This window comes from Mytilus edulis, chromosome 11 (assembly GCF_963676685.1).
Source record: "Mytilus edulis chromosome 11, xbMytEdul2.2, whole genome shotgun sequence".
NCBI classification, from domain to species: Eukaryota; Metazoa; Mollusca; class Bivalvia; order Mytilida; family Mytilidae; genus Mytilus; species Mytilus edulis.
This window is the reverse complement of record NC_092354.1, coordinates 83899779-83924438: the sequence shown is the minus strand read 5'-3', so window position 1 is coordinate 83924438 and position 24660 is coordinate 83899779. Positions and strand designations below refer to the sequence as shown.

Below are 24660 nucleotides of genomic sequence, written 5' to 3'. Positions count from 1 at the left end.
CCAAATTTTGATTTATTTGAATATTAACGTTAACATATTGGATAAGAAAGACGAAAGAAACCAGATGGACAGTCGAACTCATAAATCAAAAATAAACTTACAATATTATGGCTAGAAAGAATTAACAAAAAAACGACAAACAATAGTTCACAATACAAAACCTAGAAAAGTAAAGACTAAGCACCACGAGCCCACTCAAACATTGGGGGTGATCCCAGGTGTTCGGAAGGGTAAGAAGATCCTTCTCCACATCCGTCTTGCACCCGTCGTATTGTTCCTTTTAGTGCAAGCCCAGTATTAAGCATAACTCACCAAATGTTAACTTATTTAGTGAGAGACATCATCATAATACCGAAAAATAAAATTGAAGGATAGTGCTAACTTCTTTTTTCTTATTAATAAGTTTGTGTATGAAATCAGCCGCATAAGCATATAGGAACAAGTCGATAAGAAGAGGTGCATAAATGGTTTCCATGGGTATGCCGATATAGTTTGTTTACAAAAATACTTGTATCTATTTTGACCATTCTTTTTAATGAAAATCAAAGCAAAACCAACTCTTTCTTTTTGTCTTTTAGTTTGGAATGGGGAATACTTGTGTAAATTGTAGAAAAGACAAATGTCTAATATTGCCAGATGAAAGAGTCTTAAATTGTATGTACTCTAGAATATCGGAAAATTTTAAGTATCTACATCTGATTCACGCAACCTCTAGAAAAGGCAAATTCACAATTACTTTGAAATTTGGCTTTGTTTATGCATCCAAGACAGTTATGAAAGATCTAGTTCTTTATCTTTGGTTGACATCCCAAAGGAATATAAAACAGACGTATGCTTATCAAGGATTTCCTCTTTGATAAGTGTCGTGGGGATATATGTTGAGAGTTTCTATGTTAATTGTTAATACCTAGTTCAGTTATCAAGTAGTTTATATAACGTGACTTACACCCCAAAACATCGTTTATGTTTCTTTTTTTTGCGGGAACAACAACACATTTGTCATGGTGTTTGGCTTTGATTGCTGACAATATGGATATTGATAACTTTGAAAATGGTTTAGTGGAGCACTTGGAAAATCCAGCACTAAATACCATTGTTTTTAAGCACACTTATGTAGTTTATGTTACAAGACAGTGTTTAAAGATCTAGTTCTTTATCTTTGGTTGACATTCTAAAGGAATATAGAACAGATGTATGCTTATCAAGGATTTCCTCTTTGATAATTGTCGTCGGGATATATGTTGAGTTTCCAAGTGAATTGTAATACCTAATTCATTTATCAAGTAGTTTATGTGACGTGACTTACCACAAAACATCGTTTTTTGTGTCTTTTTTTTGCCGGAACAACAACAAATTTTTCATGGTGGTAGGACAAGTGTTTTGCAACATTTGAGTCTTTAACAATTGACATAGATAAAGGAAGATGTGGTGTGAGTGCCAATGAGACAACTCTCCATCCAAATAACAATTTAAAAAGTAAACCATTATAGGTTAAAGTACGGCCTTCAACACGGATCCTTGGCTCACACCGAACAACAAGCTATAAAGGACCCCAAAATTACTAGTATAAAACCATTCAAACGGGAAAACCAACGGTCTAATCTATATAAACAAAACGAGAAACGAGAAACACGTATATATTACATAAACAAACGACAACTACTGTACATCAGATTCCTGACTTAGGACAGGGGCAAACATTTGCAGCGGGATTAAACGTTTTAATGGATCCAAACCTTCTCCCTTTTTCTGAAACAATAGCATAACATCACAACATAGAAAAACAGACTTAACTCAATCAAAAAACGTATGATTACACAATGAACGAATAAATTTGATCTGCGATATCTGAATACAAATGCACAGTAAATTAAATATTAGAGACAAACATTCATGACCAAAAAGCTGACAAACAAATTCAAACACACTGAGAAATATTTAACCAATCAATGTTCACTTTAGAAAAAAACCTTTTTTTTTATAATCTTGAAGTTTATACAAATGTTGTAAGAATAAGGCAAAATTGAGGATATTACAAATAATCAAAGCTGGTGTACAGACAAGATCCATATAAATAAAAAAATAACAAAAAAGCATTATAAACAGTATCAACAGGTCGAATTAACAAGAAAATACGATTTGAGAGTACTCGCGGTTACTGACAGCTAGTTAAAAGCCAAAACCAATTAATAGTAAAAAATCATGCATCAGAGACTAAAATCGACTAAAACACATCACAGGGATTTAGTATTTTAACGTCATTAATAGTCAAAGAAGACATGACTTGTGCAATGCCAAAAATAAATGTATCGACAGGTAGTAGTATAGTAAAGAGCGACTTCTATAGAAATAAAAGTTAACGTGTCTGTGTCTCTATACATCTCGCCTCAAAAGATAATGAAATTTAGTTATGTTTTAATTTGCTAATGACAAAATCTATATTAGTGCCAATGTGAACTATATTCAGAGATCTAATTACAATATTGGTACGATAACCCTTACTTATAAGTTTGTTTAAAGGTTCGATGAGTTTACAAGGATCACATAGTGATTTCCTCGCTTTAAGTACAATATTACCATAAAATTTAGGATGTGAAATACCATTTTTAATAAGCTTTCTACAGGTATAGCCAAAGGAGTAAGTTCGGTAAGGGCCATATTTGGCCCCAATTATAAAGTCCACAGTTACAAGACAATAAATGTTTTAAGTTGCCGTAAAGACATGAGAGAAAGTTGAACAGAACTGTTTTTGTCAAAGTTTTATTCTAACACGTTGATTTTTACATCCCGAAAAGGTCAACATAAGGGATTTTGGTGAAATTTGACAAAATCAGCTGGATTTCAACCAAATAAAGGACCAGGAAACATAGAGCGCAGGCGTCGACAAGCTTAATAATCAAATGAGACATGTGAAATTTCTTCACAAACATTATTCTAAAAGATCTTTGTTGTCGACGTATGCGCTCTATGTTTCCTGTCCAATAATCTATGGGAATTTATTCATTTTCATTGATTTTTTGTGAAAAATCAATATGAGTACAACTTGTGACGTCATAATGAAACGCAGAAACGTAAAATTTTCAACAAAATGGCTTATATCCTATCTAGTCAATGTATTAGCTATAATTTTTCGTGATATTGGTCAATAAATCCGAATTTGAAATTTACGTTAAAAAAGGGGGCCATTTTAGGACCTTATCGAACATACTCCTTTACTTATCAAATATTTGTATCTATGAAAGAATTTAGTAAAAGTAATAAGTAATTTATGGTATCGAAATCCCTGACACAACAATTTACCAGTGATGCATTGATTACGTTCGTTAAAATCTATGACATTAGAACACACACGGGCAAACCGAACGAGTTGCGATATATAAACACCGTATGATGGAGCCAAAGGCACATCGCCGTCTAAAAAAGGAAAATTAACAATAGGAAATGAAAAATCGTCTCTTTTGTCTTAAATTTTAGTGTGAAGTTTCCCGTTTGAAATTGAAATGTCTAAATCTAGAAAAGGACAACTGCTACTGTTTATGTTAGATTTAGTTAAAGTAAGTTCGTTTGGGTAAATTTCTGAAGTATATTTAGAGAACTCTGGATTATTCAACGAAAAAATATCATCCAGATCACGGTAGGTATTTTTGAATGTATCAACCAAATGTAACAATGATGGGTCTTTACTGAGTTTGGTCATAAACTGAGATTCATAGCAATATAGAAATAAATCTGCTATTAAAGGGGCACAGTTGGTGCCCATAGAAATACCTACTACCTGACGATACACTTTATCGCCGAAACGTACATAAATGTTATCAAGCAGAAAGTTGAAAGCTTCAATCATATCCTCACATTTCCAGTAAGTGTATCTAGCATACTTTCCTTTTTCGTTACAGAAAAAGGCCTTAAACGAGTTACAACAAATAAAATTACAATGCGATTTTTCGAAAGACCATTTTATCAAATACAAAAACTTTTTCTTTATAAGATTGTGTGGAAGTATAGCATGGTTATTAATAGACCAATTGCATTTCTGAGTCTTGATTTATACAAGCGCTCTCACAGCCTAAATCCACTCTCGTACCATATGGAATTTACTGACCCTGTATTTATCATATTAGGTCAGTAGCACACTATGTAACTAATAATATTAAATCCTGTAACGTGTGTTTTTTACTGAAAGTTTTCGTTGCAATGGTTTGATATAGATATAAGAAATGATTAGTACAGACTTATGATTAAAATTAAAAGATGACGGTATCTAGTATTTTGTTGGCAAGGGAGGGTTTAAGAAGGGATCTTTTTCACGTGTTACATTGCAAACTAGCTTATATAGTCTGTGACTTGCAAGTTCCGAAACGATGGCCGTAATTTTGTACTATGATTTGAATGCGTGTTTGAAACAGTCGTTTCTAAACACAAATTAAACAGAGAAAAACACTTTTTTGACGGTGTATGATTCACTTATTGATAAAGGGTGTGTCCATGTATATCTTAGGCGGAGTCGTCATTTGCACAATCCTGAACCCAATCGGTGTAGTTTATGTCAAGATGTTATGCTTATGTAAGATAGAATTATATAGAGATTATATCCCGACTAATTTTGTTACTCCTTTAAAACATGGTTTATCTATAACTTATTTCCTTAGTCCTATGAGAAATGTCGTACCGACTCTTATCTTTGTGACACTTTTTCTATTTCACCACGGTGTTGTGTGATGTATTCAGTTTATATATGACATCGCTAAATTCTTAATTTTCCATTATGGAAATTCATCAAGGGGGTTCCACAATTGAACATAAAACGCTAAAGAGAAAAAGAAAAAAAAAGAAATCCGAGGAAAATTCAAGATGGATGTCTCTAATCAAATGACAAAATTAACTAAAACACGTCACTAACGACATTTTTTTTTTATTATTAACATATTAACAGGTAAACAGTTAACAGCGTTTATTCTTGTGACATTTACCATAGTGATATCATTGTTTTATATTATGCAGGTAAACAGTTAACAGCGTTTATTCTTATTACATTTACCATAGTGATATCATTGTTTTATATTATACAGGTAAACAGTTAACAGCGTTTATTCTTATTACATTTACCATAGTGATATCATTGTTTTATATTATACAGGTAAACAGTTAACAGCGTTTATTCTTATTACATTTACCATAGTGATATCATTGTTTTATATTATACAGGTAAACAGTTAACAGCGTTTATTCTTATTACATATACCATAGTGATATCATTGTTTTATATTATACAGGTAAACAGTTAACAGCGTTTATTCTTATTACATTTACCATAGTGATATCATTGTTTTATATTATACAGGTAAACAGTTAACAGCTTTTATTCTTGTAACATTTACCATAGTGATATCAGCAAATGGTAAGTAAAAGTAAATACGACTTGAAATGATCGCTTTACTTTATTGACAATATTTACCATTTTTAATTCGACGAAACGCGCTTCATAAAAATCCATATCTGGTATCACTACGGGACGAAATAAGAATTGTTCATAACAGTTATTGTACGACTTTGCATTTATAGTATAAGACTTAACATTTAATTGTCATAAAATTCCAGACACTCATAAACTGATATGTTTTTTTCTTTTCTAAGAACTTCTACTAACACATATATAAAATGGAAAACAAAAACAAATGTTTTCAAGAATAAATGTTGGATATATATAATTTATAATTAAATTGATAGAAGATAATCACGTGTGCCATGAAATACACATGCATTGAAACCACTAAATCGAGATCTTCGAAAGTACAGTTTTGTTTATCAATCCACACAAATGGAACATACTGTACAAAAATCTAATGCTCCATAGTATCATATTTAACTATTCATTAACATATTTTTATTTCTTGATTTGTACGGTAGCTTCAAATTCTACGACTAAAGTTCGGTGTTTTAAATGCAATGGTGTTCCTAAAATGGAGGACTGTGGTAATATAGTGACATGTGCTGAGTACGAGGTAATAACAAAACACATTAAATGTCAGTCTTTTGTTTACACACAGTTACATGTGATGAGCACGAGGTAATAACAGAACACATTATGTATCAGTTCTTTGTTTACACATACCTGGGTTATGATTTTCCATTAAATATATGAATTGGTTGAGATTTTCGCATAATATCAATATATAAAATGGGTGTTTTTTTTTTTATTTAACTTCAGCTGTATTCTATAATAAGAAAAAGGGGTTTTCAAAAGTGATGTTTCCCTCTGAAAATTGTCATATTGTTTACAAGATAATTCAGCATAAGTCAGACCAAATTAGACTATTTAGCGGGTTTGTAATAATATAAGCAACACGACGGGTGCCGCATTTGGAGCAGGATCTGCTTACACTTCCAGAGCACCTGTGTTCATCCCAAGCTTTTGGTGTGGTTCGTGTTGCCAAGTCTTTAGTTTTCTATGTTATGTCTTCTGAACTATTATTTGTCTATTTGCCTTTTATTTTTAGCCATGGCGTTGTCAGTTTATGTTCGATCTATGAGTTTGACTGTCCCTCTGGTATCTTTTGTCCCTCTTTCATAAATGTCATAACCGCAAACCATCCCAGTAGTCAGTACTCTTGGTGTTGACATGAATATCAATTATATGGTCATTTTATAAATTTTCTGTTTACAAAACTATGAATTTTGAAAAAAAAAATAAGTATTTTCGTATTCAAGAAATAGGCACAACATTTTTTGCATTTTTGATCCTCAATACTCTTTAATTAGTTATCAAAGGTACCAGGATTATAATTTAGCACGCCAGTCGCGCGTTTCGTCTTCATAATTAACCTTAACCTAGATTGTGTACATCATAGAATGAGACTCATCACTGAATTACCACGAGAAACACGACCAGGGTAACTAGTAAGACAGTATTTCCTTATTTCTGTGGATCTTACATTACTCTTCGTGTTTGATGGAATTCCTATTACCCAGTCTTAAATAATCATTCCACAACTCCTTGTTTTAAATTGTCTGTTAGTCATATTTTATTTTTGCTATAGCGTTGTTAGTTTATCTTGGCTTATAATATGTTTAAATTTTAAATGTCACATTGGCATATGCCGATTCTAAATAAATATCATGAATTCAGTCATATCAATGTCATGTTTAGGAGAATCAAACGACATCAAAGAGATATTCAAAACTCATATTAGTTGATAACAACGCAATGGAAAGACCCAAATACCAATTAAAAGGCAAAGAAGTTAAGAAAACACACCTGAGATAACTAAAGATTCAGCAACACCAATTTTACCAGAAGGTCAGGGGTGAATTCAGATACATTTAGAGGTTCAGCAGTTTATGCTCCACAATTGGCACCCGTCGTGTTGATCGTGTGAAGTTTTATTACATTGTTCTGTATGACATACATCCCAATCAATGTCACTTGCGTTGAAGGTACAGTATGTGTGCTACGTCACAGATACTAGTAATTTTGGCATACAAATTTGGCTCGTTGAACTAACAAACAATACCAAAAACATACATCATTTATCTCTTTTGTCTCAAAAAACCCACTGAGTTATTTCGCAATGCTAGTTTGCCGAATGTATGTAATGATTATGAATGCATCACTATACCCTATTTTAATCATTATACATTTGTATGATCATAAGAATGTTTCTTTTTCAATTATTTCAGGAGTGTTATGTGAGACGAAGTCTCGGAACGGTTGGTAATGTACTATATGAGTCAGGATGTATTTCCAAACAGGTACATTATATAAACCAAAGGGACTGACTGCAGGAGTGTTTTTTGTATTCTTAATGCCCTGTTGTACTCATTTGTGTGTTTAATATATGTTTTACATAACAAAGTTATCGAAAAGATCTTTTGTAGGCAATAAATCACAATGGACCCAAAAGCAGAATGCTTTTTAGGGCAAATACTGAATAGGAAATGCTTAACTGCATTAAAAAATGGGATCAACATCATGTGCCCCTGTGGTGCTTACATACCATGTGAACATGTGTTAATTACAGACCATGTGATTATGTGTTGTTTGCCTTATAAAATTAATAAATATGACCATGTGATGATTATAAACAATGTGACCATGTGTTAATGACAGACCATATGACCATGTGTTGTGTTCTAAATATGTGTGACCATGTGGTGATTACAAACCATGTGGCTATGTGGTTATACAGACCATATGACCATGCGTTGCTTTCTTAATATATATGCCCTTGACCATGTGGGGCTTACCTATCATGTGACCATGTATTAATTACAGACCATATGATCAAGTCTTGTTTTCCTAATATGTGTTACCATGTCGTGCTTGCATTCCATGTGACCATGTGTTCATTACACGCATAAATCAAGTGTTCATGTCCTTATATATGTGACCCTGTGGTGATTATGTAACATTAAACAATTTCCTCCATGAAATAGTGCCTGTCGGACAAATTTTCATATAAAATATTGTCCAATGACAATATTTCATAATTAGAAATAGTACACAAGCATGCAGCATGCACATTTTTAGATTTACAACTGAAATTGTTTTGTATAGTAGAGAATTTTATTATTACTAAAAGTGAATTTCAAATTTGCATAGAAACATTACAAATGGTTTTTTTATTAAAGAATTGTCTAACATAGGTTACATTTTATCAGTGGCGGATCCAGAATTTTTTTATAAGTGAGAGCCCACTTCAGTCACGCTCCAGTGATTCCCTTTAAAGCAACAATTTTTTTCCCCAAAAGGGAGGGGGCGCCTCTGTTTATTACATTATACTGTACAAATATAAGTAATGTACTGACAATTGCTTATTTTACAAATATATACACAGGCACATTTCGCTCAAAAACAATCCTAAATACATGAATATATGTTGATAACTTCCCCTTCATGAGACAAAATTCCGTGACAATCTGTCTACGAAATATTGTCTTAATACTCACGAAATATAACCAAATATAACCTCCCTTTAACAGGACACAATTTCGTAGTATTTATCAATGAAATATTGTCTTAATTCACACAAAATATAACCTCCCTTTTAATAACAAGACAAAATTCTATAGTATTTATCAATGAAATATTGTCTTAATTCACACAAAATATAACCTCCCTTTAACAAGACAAAATTCCATAGTATTCATCTGTGAAATATTGTTCTTCTCTGGAACATTTTTCCATAGACAAGGACAATATTTCATGATACACAGTTACGAAATTTTGTCTTGTGGTACAATATTTCATAGGAAAATATTTTGCTTTACAATTACAAACCATGTGACGATTTGTTCGTTACAGTCCATATGACCAAGTGATGTTTTCCTTATACTTGATCATGTGGTGCTAACATACCATGCGACCAATTGTTAATTACAGACCGTATGATCAAATGTTGTTTTGCAAATATATATGACGATGTGGTGTTTACAAACTATGTGACCATGTGTTAATTACAGACCACGTGACCATATGTTGCTTTAAGATTATGTGACTGTGTGTTGCTTTCAGACCATGTGCGCATGGGTTGCTTCAATTCTACTATCTATTCCGATAATTACAAGAAAAAATAACTAAACTATACTTCATTCATGATACCATTTTGCCAGACCTTATAAATATGTTATTTAGGCAATGCAAAGCTCGAACTTTACCACTGTAATCAATTCCAGCAGACCGATCTGATTGAAGTATTAAGGCAAAGCGAGATAATGAGATCTCACAAAACATGACTAACCCCGCCTCATTTTTGAACTCAAGGAGCCTTTTGCTTTTGTATATGTTTTTAATTTTAGTGCATTTATATGTGTCTGAGTTTTTTGTCATTTTCGCTAAACTAGTACAAATTTTTTAGAGGTCAGTTGTTGACACAAAGTTTTCATGCTGTGTTGAAGACTTATTGGTGATATTGGGCTGTTTTCTACCCTTTGGTCGGTTTGTTTTCTTTTAAACAAATTCCTTTGGTCTGTTTTTATGTATAATAAATCTTTTTAGGTGTGTAAACAGCTGTCACAAATTGGCGGGAAAAGATCTACAGAAAGACGAAAAAGAGCATTTGTTAACTGCCTACAGTGTTGTAACTCTGAACTATGTAATAAACATCTGTGTCCTAAACAACGTAAGTCTTTTTATTAGTAGATACATATGTAGGACTCGGAACCGCGATAGTACTCCGAACCGCGATGGTCAAGCTGAAGTGCGATGTTCTACGCTAAAGTGCGATGGTTACACTATGACGTTAAATTGTTGATATATACGCTGAAGTGCGATGGTGGTTACGCTGTAGTGCGATGGCCAACATAAGACTTTGAGTAAAAGCAAAATGCACATAGTCTGTTGTAATAAAATAACACCATTAATATTTGGCTGCTAACCTTTTATTTGGAAGATGTTTTGACTTCTGTTTAGATCAAACCAAAGACTTTAATTTTTGTTTTAAACTTTTTTCCAAGTCTCCAATTATTCTTTTAGCACGTAAGAGTTTGGAATAATGTGTTCAAAGGAGAAATTAAAAAAAAGATTCAGTGTGTAGGTCTTTCTACCAGTACTAAGAAGTGTCCGTCTCGTTTACGTAAATATAATGATAATGATAAAACTTAGTAATTGCTCACATTCTTCTTCCATTTATATATACATGTTGTACCTTGAATGTCGAAACAGTATCCACGAAATAAAAATACCGACAAGTAAATTTATGCATTACTTATAGCAAAGCTTGTCAATTATTTCACGTAAAACAAAGATGAGGATGATAAATTTGGAAGTACATGTTTTAGACTGAAACCATAAAAAAAACCCAATAGCGACGGTGTTCTTTCAAAGCAAAACAAAAATATCTCGGGAATAAAACAACATTATATGAACTTGATATAGCAAAATCATTGAACCATTGCTAATACTTTCATATTTTTTTTGATTTTTAAATTGCCCACATAAAATCATTTGACGCTTATCGTAAGATAAATTAATATTAATATTAATATATAAAAAAGTCTGCGGCATTATTTAGAATACAGGTTAGCCCATTTTGTGACCAAGTTCATCTTTCAGCTGCTTATGATTAATACGTATATGACCATATATACAAAATAAAATTTCTTTTTAGGCCGTGTACAGAATTATATATTAAAAATTAAATACACAAATAGAGTTTTAAAAGCAGCATTGTCTAGCGCTTTCATCCATCTTGCGACTTTTCAAGACTATGAACGTCGTTATGGGGAACACATTAGTATTATGACGTATCGTCATTGTTCGTAACATATTAGTAGTTTTAATAGAGAAAACAACACAAGCGACATACGTATCTACTTTATACGTTAAATGTTACTTAACAATGGTATTTGTACGTAGGAAGCGTCAACTTCATGTTATTTATACCTTCCAAGCGTCATTTCAACATACATTATACATATGAAAGTGAAAATTATTAATTTGGATTGTCTTTCTTTTCCCAAAAATCATTTTTAGACCGTTAAACAGGTGAAAACGTACATGTATTAATCACTGACTTTGCATACGTAAGATGGTAAGTCCGTGATTGTTTTTACAGATTCATTTTTTTTTACATTAAGCTAAAAAATTACGATTTTTATAGTTAAAATGAAATATATGATCAGTATCTTTCAATTTAAGTTGTCATATTTGATACCTTTTTTTCCAAATTGATTTATAAAGTTTTCGATGAAGATGACATTTGTATCTTTACAGTTGTTATGTTAATGCGCAATGTTATTTATCAACCAATGCACACTCATTTAGATTACTAGAAGATCTTTGTACAGTCCCCAGTCATCAATTCCATTTTTGTTTTAAATGCGTTTCAGTGCATACTACAGGAAATCGAACAAACTTTGAAGTTTATGCAAGGAAATAAATCAAGATTTTAAAATTATAATGGGGTCAAAACAGATAAAATGAAATGTAGCTGATGGCTGCATTTTTATTTTTTTTTGCTTTCTGAAAGTTTATTCTCTTTCATGCAGAAAGAGCAAGAGCCATTACAACATATGTAAAGTAAATTTGAGGAAATTTCAGTCATACACTGGTACACACGATTTCATATTACATTCAATTTTTTTATCGTCTGAGTAAAGCCGTTTTCAATTAATATTTTATAGTTCGTCTTTTCTGTTTGTAATGTTAATATACTGCTGTATCAGGTTTATGGTGAAGGTTGGCGCCTGTTAAAACGTTCAAATCCGCTGCATATATTCCTAAGTCAGATATATAATTCAGGAACAGTGCTTGTCGTTTGTTGGTTGAAAAATGTTTCTCGTTTTGGTAAATAGATTAGACCGTTAGTTTTCCTGTATGAATTGTGATACAATGGTCATTTTGGGGTCCTTTATAGCTTGCTCTTATGCTCATTGTATTCTGCTGTTGCTTAGGGATAGTTATGATGTTGCTGTTAATTTGCTGCTTTTTAGAATCAAATAAAGGAAATCACATTCAAACTCATTGCATGATTTTTTTTCTTTATTTATATGTTTATGAATTTTAAGAAAAATCCCCTGTTCGTTCTTCCCTCAAGCAACAGCAGCAGCATAACTACTTAGGAAGTGAAATGAGAACGACAAAAGTTGCAGGAGCATTGGAAATAGTTTATTAAAAAAATCTTAATATGAGCATTTTAAGCAGCAGCAACAACAACAACACTCTATCCTCAAGTAGCGGCATCAGCAAAACACACACAAGAAGGTAGTGAGCACACAAGAGCTGTAGAGGAAGTAAAAGCATTACATGGAAACACCTTTTATATGAATCAACATGAAGCAACAGCAGCAGCGGCAATACTTTAAAGTGTGAATTGAGCACTACTACACTAGGCCGATATTTAATAACACAACTTGAAAACGTCACAGAAAGCACCCAAATTAGAATTTTAACCTATCAATATAAATAAAAAGATGTGGTGTGAGTGCCAATGAGACAATTTTACATCCTAGTCAAGTCCATATATGAATTTGAGTACGCGGACCTTATAGAAAGCACCCCAATCCGTAAAGCCCTGACTCGTAGTTGCAACGTTATAACTCCCAACATTGATCGATTCTGTTCCGGAACTAATTTAATTTACTCCATCTTCTAGTGAAGAGTTGGCCTGAGCTGGAACTGACAGTGATTTTGCATTGTAACCCAAGATAAAAAAAAAAAAAAAAAAAATTACCTAGAACTATTTCTATACAAATCTACCCATCCGAGAAGTTCAGAACCAAAAAGGCGGAAAGATGTTGGGACTCCCAATTGGCACTCCAGGGATGATAAAGAAACTAACCTCGGCTGTATAACGTAATCCAACTTTGAAGTTTAAATATATCTTCTCACAGATAAGATGAAGTCTTTTTTTCCTATAGATTCAATTTAGTTTCGCGAAATGTTGTACAATTCTGAAGCGCAAATTCAATGCATGATTTCTCGAAAATCCTTTTGAAATTAAATGATGCAGTTAGTATTTTTATCATGGTAGACCAGTTGCCGCATCACAATGTAAGGGGTACATTCACATAACTTAATGTCATACATCTGAAATTTCAGGAAGCTACCATTTGATTTTAGGGGTGGGGTGGCTACGATAAAAAAAAATGTGTCCTGCATTTTTTAAAAGTTGTAATTTCTGTCTTGTATTTTTATTTTATTTGGTCCGGGTTTTTTTTTAGCCCAGTTGCTCATCCTGCTTTTTTTCAATCGAAACTCATGTCCTGTATTTTTTAAATCAAAATTTCTGTCCTGCCTTTTTTTTTTTAAATTTTATCTAACCGGAACTTGTACAACCTTATCTAAAAAAAATCTAATGATGAAACAAATGTTTTAAGCTCTTTGATGAAACAAATGTTTTAATATCATAGATTGAATCCGTTTACATGGTGTCAACAGGGGGGTATAAAAGCGTCAAAAGGGGGATATAAATAAAACAAAAAGTCATATAGATCACAGAAAACTATTTCTTATAGGAAATTGTTGTTTCAAAACAAATTACATTCCTGCTTCGTATCACTAGTTTCCAATTAATTCTTATCTGTCAAGTTCGTAATCTAGTCGTAGCTACAATGTATATAAGTTACGACAACAATTACATGAACCGTCAATAAATTGTAGTCTAGGCCTTTTATCTGCAATATAGTATTATGCATTTTCTACACAAAATGTAAAGCTCTGGATCGACTCAGTTTTGAAGAGACCAATAGTTGTGATAGACTCATTTTTTAAAGATTAACAATAAAATATTAAAATCCTAATTAATGTACAAAAAAAAATAACGAAAAACAAATATATTACACGGCACCAAACGAAAACCACTGAATTACAGGCTCTAGACTTGGGTACAGGCACATATGTACGTACAACGGGGTTAAACATGCTAGCGGAGTTACAATCATCTCTCTAACCAGGAACAGTGGTGTTAGTACAATATAAGAACGAAATGAAAAATAATTTGAAAAAGGCTTATCTGTAGATATTCGGTCTCCTCAGTACTTCATGTACCTTTTGGGAATCCTCTGGTTGTATCCATCAATGTGCCTCGAATTTTTTTACCAATTAACCCCCTTGTTTTCTTCATATTTTCATTCCATATATTTAAATAAGCCATTTTTCAAAATCTTATAAAATCCTTGTTATTTTTTTCATAGTTGTTTTAAACATTTTGTTAAATAGATAGTGGTCAATGTTTAATGAATAAAAAGTCTAGAGAAAATTGTTTCCCGCCAAATTTTCAACGACTTATATCTCGAAAACATGCACACAGTCTTTTAAAAAGCTTGTTAAATAGAGTAGCAAACATCCGTTAGTTTAACTTGGGTTAATTAAACTAAATTAATAGATTTGTTTGGGACTTGTGCTTAATTATCTAAAAAAACATTTAAGGTGGCTCGGGCCTATTCGAAGTTTTTATCAGAAGTGCCGTATTTTTTGTTATTTTATTCTTTATAGAAAATGAATCAAATTGGTCGAAAAAAAGGGGGTCACGGACCATTTGAGCCCAAAATTTTACTTTTAAACTGGTATGTAAAAGGAACCATTTTCAATGCATGAAATGATAGGGAAAATAGAGGTGTTGACATATTTTTATCGGAATATAAAAAAAACGTTCTATGACAATGGTCCAAAACTGTAATATGAAAAGCTGGAATATAGCTTTAAAGAATGAGCCAATAAAAAACATAGGTCACCGATAAGGAAAACAATTTATTTTGGCTTAAAACCCAAATTTGGCGGGAAAATGGTGAAAACGGGTGAAATGTCATTTTGACCCTTTAACAAATACGGATAAAAACGAAAATATTCTATTAGTCACATAACTACAATGATTTAACATTTCTAATCAATCAAAATATTTTTCGAAAAATTATATCGAATTTACGACAAATAATTTTGTAATTCATGCGTATAACTATGCGCAGTCGAAAAGTCCCGAGCCACCTTAATTGATTGTTATAGATCGTTACTCATCTAGTGTTAACTGGTTATACAAGTTCCTGATCTGTGAAGCGGAGCTGTAGGAGAGTTTATTATATTTGTTTGTCTGTCTATCGGGTGGTCTTGTCTGTCTGTCTGTCTGTCTGTCTGTCTGTCTGATTGGTGGTCTAGTCTGGTTGTCTTGTCTGTCTGGTGGTCTTGTATGTCTGTCTGGTGATCTTGTCCCTCTGTCAGTTTATCTGGTGTTCTTGTCCGTCTGTCTGTTTATCTGGTGTGTCTGTCTGTCTGTCTGTGTCTGTCAGGTGGTCATGTATGTCTGTCTGATTGGTGGTCTAGTCTGGTTGTCTTGTCTGTCTGGTGGTCTTGTATGTCTGTCTGTCTGGTGATCTTGTCTATCTTTAGTTTATCTGGTGTCCTTGTCCGTCCGTTTGTTTATCTAGTTTCTGTCTATCTGTTGGCCTGGTCTGGCTGGCTGTCTGAAGGGTTAACTTGTCTGTCTGTCTGTCTGTCTGTCTGTCTGTCTGTCTGTCTGTCTGTCTGTCTGTTTAGTGGTCTTTTCTGTTTATCTGTTGGTCTGGTCTGGCAAGCTGTCTGAAGGGTTAACTTGTCTGTCTGTCTGTGTCTCTTTGGTGGTCTTATTTGTGTGTCTGTCTGGTGGTGTTTTTTTTTATGTCGGTCTGTCTATCTGATGGGCCTGTCTGTCTTATGGTCTTATCTGTCTGTATATCTGTCTTTCTGGTGGTATTGTCTGGCTGGCAAATGTCCATGATTAAATCCAGATCAAGTTCGAATGTTTTTGGGTCTTATGAGTTTGACCGTGTTATTCTTTATATGCTGGATACAATCCACGCTAGCCTGTGTCCCCACTTGTTTCATTCGATATTTCATAAACGTGTTTGCAAGAAGTTCTTCCCAAAAAAACAACTTCGTTATTTATGTGTTCAACCTTACTGTAGATACTTGTTTAAAGAGATGTTTGGTACAATATAACCAGGAGATTGCAACTAAGATGTTCCGTTAATTTTCTTTCTAATGTTGACATCATAGAAGGAATGCACATTTTTTTTTTTTTTTAATTTGATGCGGAGGGGCATTTTATTTCGTACAGACAATTTGATGAAGTATATATGAAGCAATAAAGAATAAAACTTTTAAAAAATCCTTTGTTTAACCAAAAAAGATGAATGGTCGATATCTAACAATATAAACAATCAGATAGCTAACTACAAGGGGGAGTAATGTTGATTTTAAGCAACTATTGGTTACCGTAAGACCTTCATTATTGAGCTTTAGTCCAGACCCAGGGCTCAATTCTAGATTGCCTTAATTATGTACTGACGACAATAAACAAACAAGAACTATCTTGATATAAGATATACGACACATTTATATAGATATAGGAAGATGTGGTGTGAGTGCCAATGAGACAACTCTCCATCCAATGTTGGCGTGAAGTTTTGTATCAACCCGGCATAAATATTCATCTTTAGATTTTTTTATAATTTCACACATGGTGATTCTGACTTGACTATATGGTCTATCTAAAGGGTTTTTTTTTTTTGTAAAAAAAAAACCTTCAAAATACTAGTTATGATAACTATACGCCAAACACAAGTGCAACTTTACGTCAAACACAACTTTAAATTAGAGATACAACCTATTTTGGTTTGAATATCGTGGATATCGTCAACAAAGTGAGATTATATTTGTATTTTGAGATTTTCTATTTCAATTATAATATTTTAATAATAATATGCTTTGACTCCATTATTAACCCTTGACATTTAAAACAAAGTATAACAGATGTATAGCAGTATCTCCAGTTATTGAATCCTAAACTGGATATCAGCTTTTTTATTTCTTCCTTTGCTTCCATTAATTACGATTATTTTTCTTACTATTTAATGGTCAATAATTTTAAGTTACCAGAATCACTAAATCCTAAAAAAAATCAAAACTGCTTTTTCAAGTTTAAGACGTGCATGTTACCTTAAAGATCGACTATAATTGCATTGACGAAATCTCTTTTTTGGAAAGGGAATTAAAACGAGAAAGCAAACATGTGCAAACCAAATACAAATATTATAAGCAGCAACTTAGTCAAGCACTGACTAGCATATGATCGAGCATAAATTGTGGCGGTGAACAAACATGTTTACCGACTCAAAATTCTCTCCTAAGTTTAGAAAGCGATGCAACAGCAGTCGGTAAAAATCAGTTTAAAAAGACAGTTGCAACAATTCACAATAAATAACTCGTAAGAAATAGTCTAAGCTATGACATAGATTAACGATCTGAGATATTAAAGCCCGAGATGACGAAGTATAAAGAAAATGAAAGACGAAAACATTTAAAAAAAACCCACACCAGACCATAAAGCAGAATTCAGCCGAATAATGGCATTGGGCTGTATCTGTTTTTTGATCGGTTTGTTTCTATCAAACACAAAAAACTGAAAATAAACGTTTTCCACTAATGTTGTCTTAATTCAAATATCCTAATTAGATTAAGGAAAAATATGAAGATTAAGGCGAAATTATGGCTGAATGCATTTCGGAAAAAGGGAGACAATTCAATCTGAAATATAGTCTTATTGTGATTTCTTACGGATACTTCATGTATGACGTTAGTAAAGTCAGATATCGAGAATTCTCTATTATGACGCAACGTTATTGTTTAATACGTAACTACTAAGCATAAAGCTTTGCGTCAAACACTTTTATGAATTTTCTTTCTAGTTCTTTACGGTATTCTTCTGTTGGTTCCGTACATTTGAAGAACGGGAAAATAAAGGCAACAGTAGTATACCGCTGTTCAAAACTCATAAATCCATGAACAAAAAACAAAATCAGGGTAACAAACTAAAACCGAGGGAAACGCATTAAATATAAGAGGAGAACAACGACATAACACTAAAATGTGTCACACACAGAAACAGACCGAGCATCAGACAAAATCTCACGAGAATAACAGAAATAAATTACATCAAAACCAAATACATGAATTTGGGATAGACAAGTACCGTGACACGTCTTATCGCAATGTGAATTTACACTCAAAAATAAGAAAACATGGAATTTTATACAATAGATTAAATTTTCTAATTTACAATTTATATTTGCATTAACTGTAAATTTCTTACCGTTTGTTTGAAGTATTTCGTACTGCCGATTTCTCAGTAATCATAATTGTCTCTGGAACATACTCCACAGCGTGAATTGCAACAAATTTGTATGGATGATATGTTATCAATTATATCAAATCGCGCTTTTGTAAATTGGCGTTTTTTAAATGTTTTTCGGTTGTCTTTTACTATAAATGATCGATTCTTCTTTTACCAAATTTTTCATTGTTTAACTTTGATGTAAAATATACATATATATATATGGACTATATATATATATTTATTTATATTACTGACTACAAATTGTCGAGTTTTGTGATTAGATAAAAACACAGAGATGTCAGTTTATATCCACGAAACTGTGGGGGTATATTCGAATTTTATTTTACCCAAATCAGAACCTCAACGGCGTCATCATAGATAATGTTTATATGTGACGCAGTCTTACGCTATACAGAACCCTTAACTATATATTATAAATGTTGTATCCTTGTCTCCCAATTGTCTTTGTATATATGCCTTTTTGTGTTTCTCATGTTGCATAATTGTTTGTTTTTATATTGGTTAATATTTGAACACAACGATGACAACTCTACCCCTATTATTGACATTTTTAACCTTTCATGTCTCTTTATTTTGTTCACACATCGTTGTCAATACAACGAAATTTGATGCGACTTTAACACAAGTAAGAGGTTTAGCTTAAAATAAAACCAGGTTTAATTCACCATTTCCTACATAAGAAAATGCATTTACTTAGTCAGGAATATGTCATTTATTATCCATTCGTTTGATGTGTTTGGGATTTTGATTTTTTTTAATAGTGTTTATTGTGTAATCATACGTTTTTTGATTGAGTTAAGTCTGCCAATTGATATTTTATTGTATGTTTTTCTATGTTGTGATGTTATGCTATTGTTTCAGAAAAAGGGAGAAGGTTTGGATCCATTAAAACGTTTAATCCCGCTGCAAATGTTTGCACCTGTCCTAAGTCAGGAATCTGATGTACAGTAGTTGTCGTTTGTTTATGTAATATATACGTGTTTCTCGTTTCTCGTTTTGTTTATATAGATTAGACCGTTGGTTTTTCCGTTTGAATGGTTTTACACTAGTAATTTTGGGGCCCTTTATAGCTTGTTGTTCGGTGTGAGCCAAGGCTCCGTGTTGAAGGCCGTACTTTAACCTATAATGGTTTACTTTTTAAATTGTTATTTGGATGGAGAGTTGTCTCATTAGCACTCACACCACATCTTCCTATATCTATGAGCCTCGTTTTTTAGCTAAACAAACATATCGCTTATATCTAAACGATATGTTGAATTAATACAGCAGTTTTAATTATTGTTGACCCAGATTAAACATTTTGTATTCTTTTCCAGCTGACATTTCCAATCATATAGAATGTTTCTCACTTTTCTACCTGACATTTCCAATCATATAGAATGTTTCTCTATTCCAGCTGACATTTCCAATCATATAGAATGTTTCTCTATTCCAGCTGACATTTCCAATCATATAGAATGTTTCTCACTTTTCCAGCTGATATTTCCAATCATATAGAATGTTTCTCTATTCCAGCTGAAATTTCCAATCATATAGAATGTTTCTCATGCAATGATATACTGATACCAGAACACTGTCAAAACACGGTTTTATGTGGATTAGACCAAGTAGGTTTATTTTTTATTTTTTTATATATATATATAGATAACAACCGTTGGTTTTCCCGTTTGAATGGTTTAACACTAGTAATATTGGCGCCCTTTATAGCTTGTTCGGTGTGAGCCAAGGCTCCGTGTTGATGGCCGTACATTGACCTATAATGGTTTACTTTTTTTTTCTAAATTGTTATTTGGATGGAGATGTCTCATTGGCACTCACACCCCATCTTCCTATATCTATTTCTCACAGATAGTCGAAAAGGGCAACTCAAATTGTTTTATTCAATTGGCGAATGTCGTCCCTTAACGTTTTAGTTTCTCTGAAATTGAAGGTGGTATCCAACACTTTCACTAAAATTGATTTGGTTAGTTTGATTTTCATAAAATTTGGACAATGTATTGCTTTGACCCTTTAAAAAAAAATCAAAAATTTTAACCAAAAAAATTACACTGGTTATATAGCAGTTTGACAAACACAAATTTTGATCATTGAGAAGCTTAACATTTCCTTTACAACACAATGTATTTAAAACGGCTAGCTGACTTTACAGAGTTATCTCCCTGTAGTGTTAGGTACCTCCTTAACCAAACTTGGCCACACTATTCAGCACAGTAGAAGAAAAGTGCGTTCAGTGTCTGTCAACCAGCATTGTTAACATGGCCAAACATAGAATAGAAGAATAAAATCCAACTTTTATCTTTTATCTTGAAAACTGTTTTAAAAACGTGAAAATTTGATAAACGAAGAAATGTTCAGAATGTTGACTGTCCATTTATATCAAAACAATAAGGCGACTTCTGTTAGGAGTAATTGCCCATACATTGAGAATATTACTATTTGTTTTTCCTGATAGTATATCATCTCGATCTCTATATCAAATAGAGCTCGAAGAAGGTGTATTCTCTACTGTATTTCCGGGATTGACCTATATATATCTAGTATTTTTGTAATTGTAACAATTATAATTAACCATATATTTATGAGTTATTACACAGCTATGCATGTATAACATAGATATGTTCATCTTTATTTAAAGACCAGAATTGAGATATGAAAATAAAAATTCATATTGCAAAAATAAAATGACGAAAATTGCAAAAAAAAAAAAAGACGAAAATTGTCAGATGAAACTATCAATTTAAAACAGTCTTTTGAAAACTTGCCATAGATTTTGGATGGCATGACTTCACATTTACCATAGATTAGGATTCTGCCATAGATTTGGAACCCACCATAGATTTGAGTCCTACATATATCTAGTATTCTTGTATTTGTAACAATTATAATTAACCATATATTTATGAGTTATTACAAAGTTATGTTTGTATTACACAGTTATGTTTGTTCATCTTTATTTAAAGACCAGACTTGAGATATGAAAATAAAAATTTATATTGCAAAAAAAAAAAAAATGACGAAATTTAAAACTTTCATTTGAGATGCAAACATCCTTACATATAATTAAATTTGGCAGGAATGTCGAACATATATGAGACTTTCATCTACAATCTCCGAACTGAGGTACACACTAGACTGTGGTCCAAAACTTGTGAGTATAGTATTGTTCTGTTTTGTGAATATGTCATTGTTCAGTTCTGTGAGTATATGATGGTCCGTTTTGTGAGTTCTGCGAGTGTTTCATAGTTTCGTTCTGCGAGTATACCATTAATATTGTTCCTTTCTGTAAGTATACCATTGGTCCGTTCTGTAAGTATACCATTGGTTCGTTCTGTGAGTGAATTATTGTTCCGTTCAGTGTGTAAGTATACCATTCCTCAGTTCTGTGAGTTTATCATTGTTCCGTTCTGTGAGAACACTATTGTTCCAATCTGTGGGTATATAAATGTTCCGTTTTCACCAATAAGGGATTTTAAACTGTCCCGATTTAAAAAAAAAACTAAAATAGCTTTCTTTTATAATGGAATATAAAGAAAGGGAATTTGTTTGCTTGTTCAAGTCTCGTTGAATTGTAACCTGTAGCAAGGCATATACACATGAACAACGGTCAGAATAATCTGTTTAATTCTAAAAGAGATTATGTTGACTTGTTAATTATTATCAAATGTACTAGGATTTTAATTAAGTATGCCAGACGTGCGTTTCGTCTACATAAGACTCATCAGTGACGCTCATATCAAAAGATTTATAAAACCAAACAAGTACAAAGTTAAATGACTACATGATGAAAACGTATAATATCTCTCATCAATACACTCATCATAGGTACTAAGATGAAAATATTGTATTTGTACCAGACTCGTGTTTCGTCTACAAAAGACTCATAAGTGGCGCGCGATTTAAAAAAAGTTGAATATTCCAATTAATACGAAATCAGTATTGATGACCAATAATTCCTAAACGTGTTGTCAAAAACAGCTGAAGTAATCTGTTCCTGAGGTAGAAAAGCCTTAGTGTTTCAAAAATGATTGGTTTTGTAAACAGCTAATTCAGAATTATGACCATATCAATGATATTTCATGTCAACACAGGAGTGTCAACTGGTCTAGTGATACCACCGGGAAATAAAAACTCCACCAGCAGTTGCATCGACCCAGCGGTTGTAAAAAAACTTATCATTGAAACCAAGATTTAAAAAGTATGTTTGCGCCAGACACACGTTTCGTTTACAAAAGACTCGCAAGTAACGCTCTGTCTATTACAGTATTAATGCCAAGTACGTTGGATACATCTAATTTCGTTGGCACAATAATCGTACGAAAGCGAATCTACATAAATAGCTTTGTATCACACGCTTACATTACATATTATGAGAATTATTAAGCGAGGGAATTGACTTCTTTACTGCGTAAATGAGTATTTGTTTAAAATAATATGCACACATAGGGTTGTTAACGATATTACATGCAACACAGATCTGAAAGTAGTCTTTTAAAACTAAGACAACCAAAATCTTTTTTTCTCAACGAACATTTTTAAAGTTATCATTCTGCCTTTAGTCCCGCCAATATTCGTTTTGCCTTTAGTCCCCGACAATATTCGTTTTGCCTTTAGTCCCGATAATATTCGTTTTGCCTTTAGTCCCCGACATTATTCGTTTTGCCTTTAGTCCCGACAATATTCGTTTTGCCTTTAGTCCCGACAATATTCGTTTTGCCTTCAGTCCCGACAATATTCGTTTTGCCTTCAGTCACGACAATATTCGTTTTGCCTTCAGTCACGACAATATTCGTTTTGCCTTTAGTCCCCGACAATATTCGTAATGCATTTAGTCCCCGACAATATTCGTTTTACCTTTAGTCCCGACAATATTCGTTTTGCCTTTAGTCCCCGACAATATTCGTTTTGCGTTTTTGTTCAGTGTTAGGATTTGACCTTATAGAAAACAAAATCCCGGATTTTATTGTTTGAATTTGTCTTTGTATGAATTTTGGAATGCTTGGACAAAGTATTATATTGCAATGTTTTCTTAATTCGACAGAATGGTACTAATAATACTATGTAAAATTGAAATTATACATTGCATTTTAATAAAACCTTATGTAAATCTTCAGTGCCCCCCCCCCCCCCCCCCAAAAAAAAATTAAATAATAATAATTGGAGAAATGCAGAATGATTTATGAAGGTTACCATGGTTAAATTTATGTCTAAAACATAAACAACATATTATTTTAGCTATGCAGAGCGTTAGAAAATGACCAAGTAACAGATAAGAACTATTGTGTACAGTGTTGTAACAAAAATTACTGCAATCCAAAGCTGTGTGGATTCCTCAGTAAAGGTAAGCTTAATCATTTAACACTTGTAATGTTTAATTTGAAACAAGGTAGATATTGTTAATACAACAAAATCTTCTTTTAATATAAATTTCCTGTTACAAATCATTGAATTTTTTGAAAAACTAAGGATTTTTCTTATCCCAGGAATACATTTCCTTAGCCGTATTTAGCACAACTTTTGGGAATTTTGGGTCATTTATGCTTTTCAACTTTGTACTTTTTTGGCTTTATAACTTTTGTGATCTGAGCGTCACTGATGAGTCTTATGCAGACGATACGCGCGTCTAACGTATTAAATTATAATCCTGGTATAATCTTTGATAACTGTTTACTGAAATACAATGACTTAAAATAATGTTGTACGAGTCATTTATATTTTTATCAATATATCTAATAAAATATAATTTTGTAATTTATAGGAAAGGCAAGTTTCTAATGTCTACTCATTCAGTAGCATACATTTCTTTGGTCAAGTATATCTTTTATATAAATCAATCACAAATACGACACTTTTCTGAGTTAAGGGAGTTCGCTTCTCAGTTTCAAAGTAATTAACTTTTCAAAAAACTAGTTTATATTGATAAGGAATTAATAAAGGAATCCAATGAGCAAAAAAAATATATAGGCCACCGTGCTTGTTTTCGATATATGAGCCATTGAAATTTTGGCGGGAAAATATTCTCTCTTGACTTTTTATAGCTTTATCATTGACAAGTTAA

The 24660-nt window shown here is 32.5% G+C and overlaps 1 protein-coding gene across 1 annotated transcript in view; it reads left to right on the top strand.

The window, feature by feature from the left end:
- The window catches only part of LOC139496456 (uncharacterized), a 42865-nt gene that overhangs the window by 914 nt on the left and 17291 nt on the right, over positions 1-24660 (top strand). The window contains exons 2-8 of the mRNA XM_071285076.1: positions 5342-5398; positions 5908-6002; positions 7678-7749; positions 9995-10118; positions 20121-20212; positions 21679-21753; positions 23838-23943. Coding sequence (XP_071141177.1) covers positions 5342-5398; positions 5908-6002; positions 7678-7749; positions 9995-10118; positions 20121-20212; positions 21679-21753; positions 23838-23943 — 621 coding nt within the window. The remainder of the gene's footprint in view (positions 1-5341; positions 5399-5907; positions 6003-7677; positions 7750-9994; positions 10119-20120; positions 20213-21678; positions 21754-23837; positions 23944-24660) is intronic.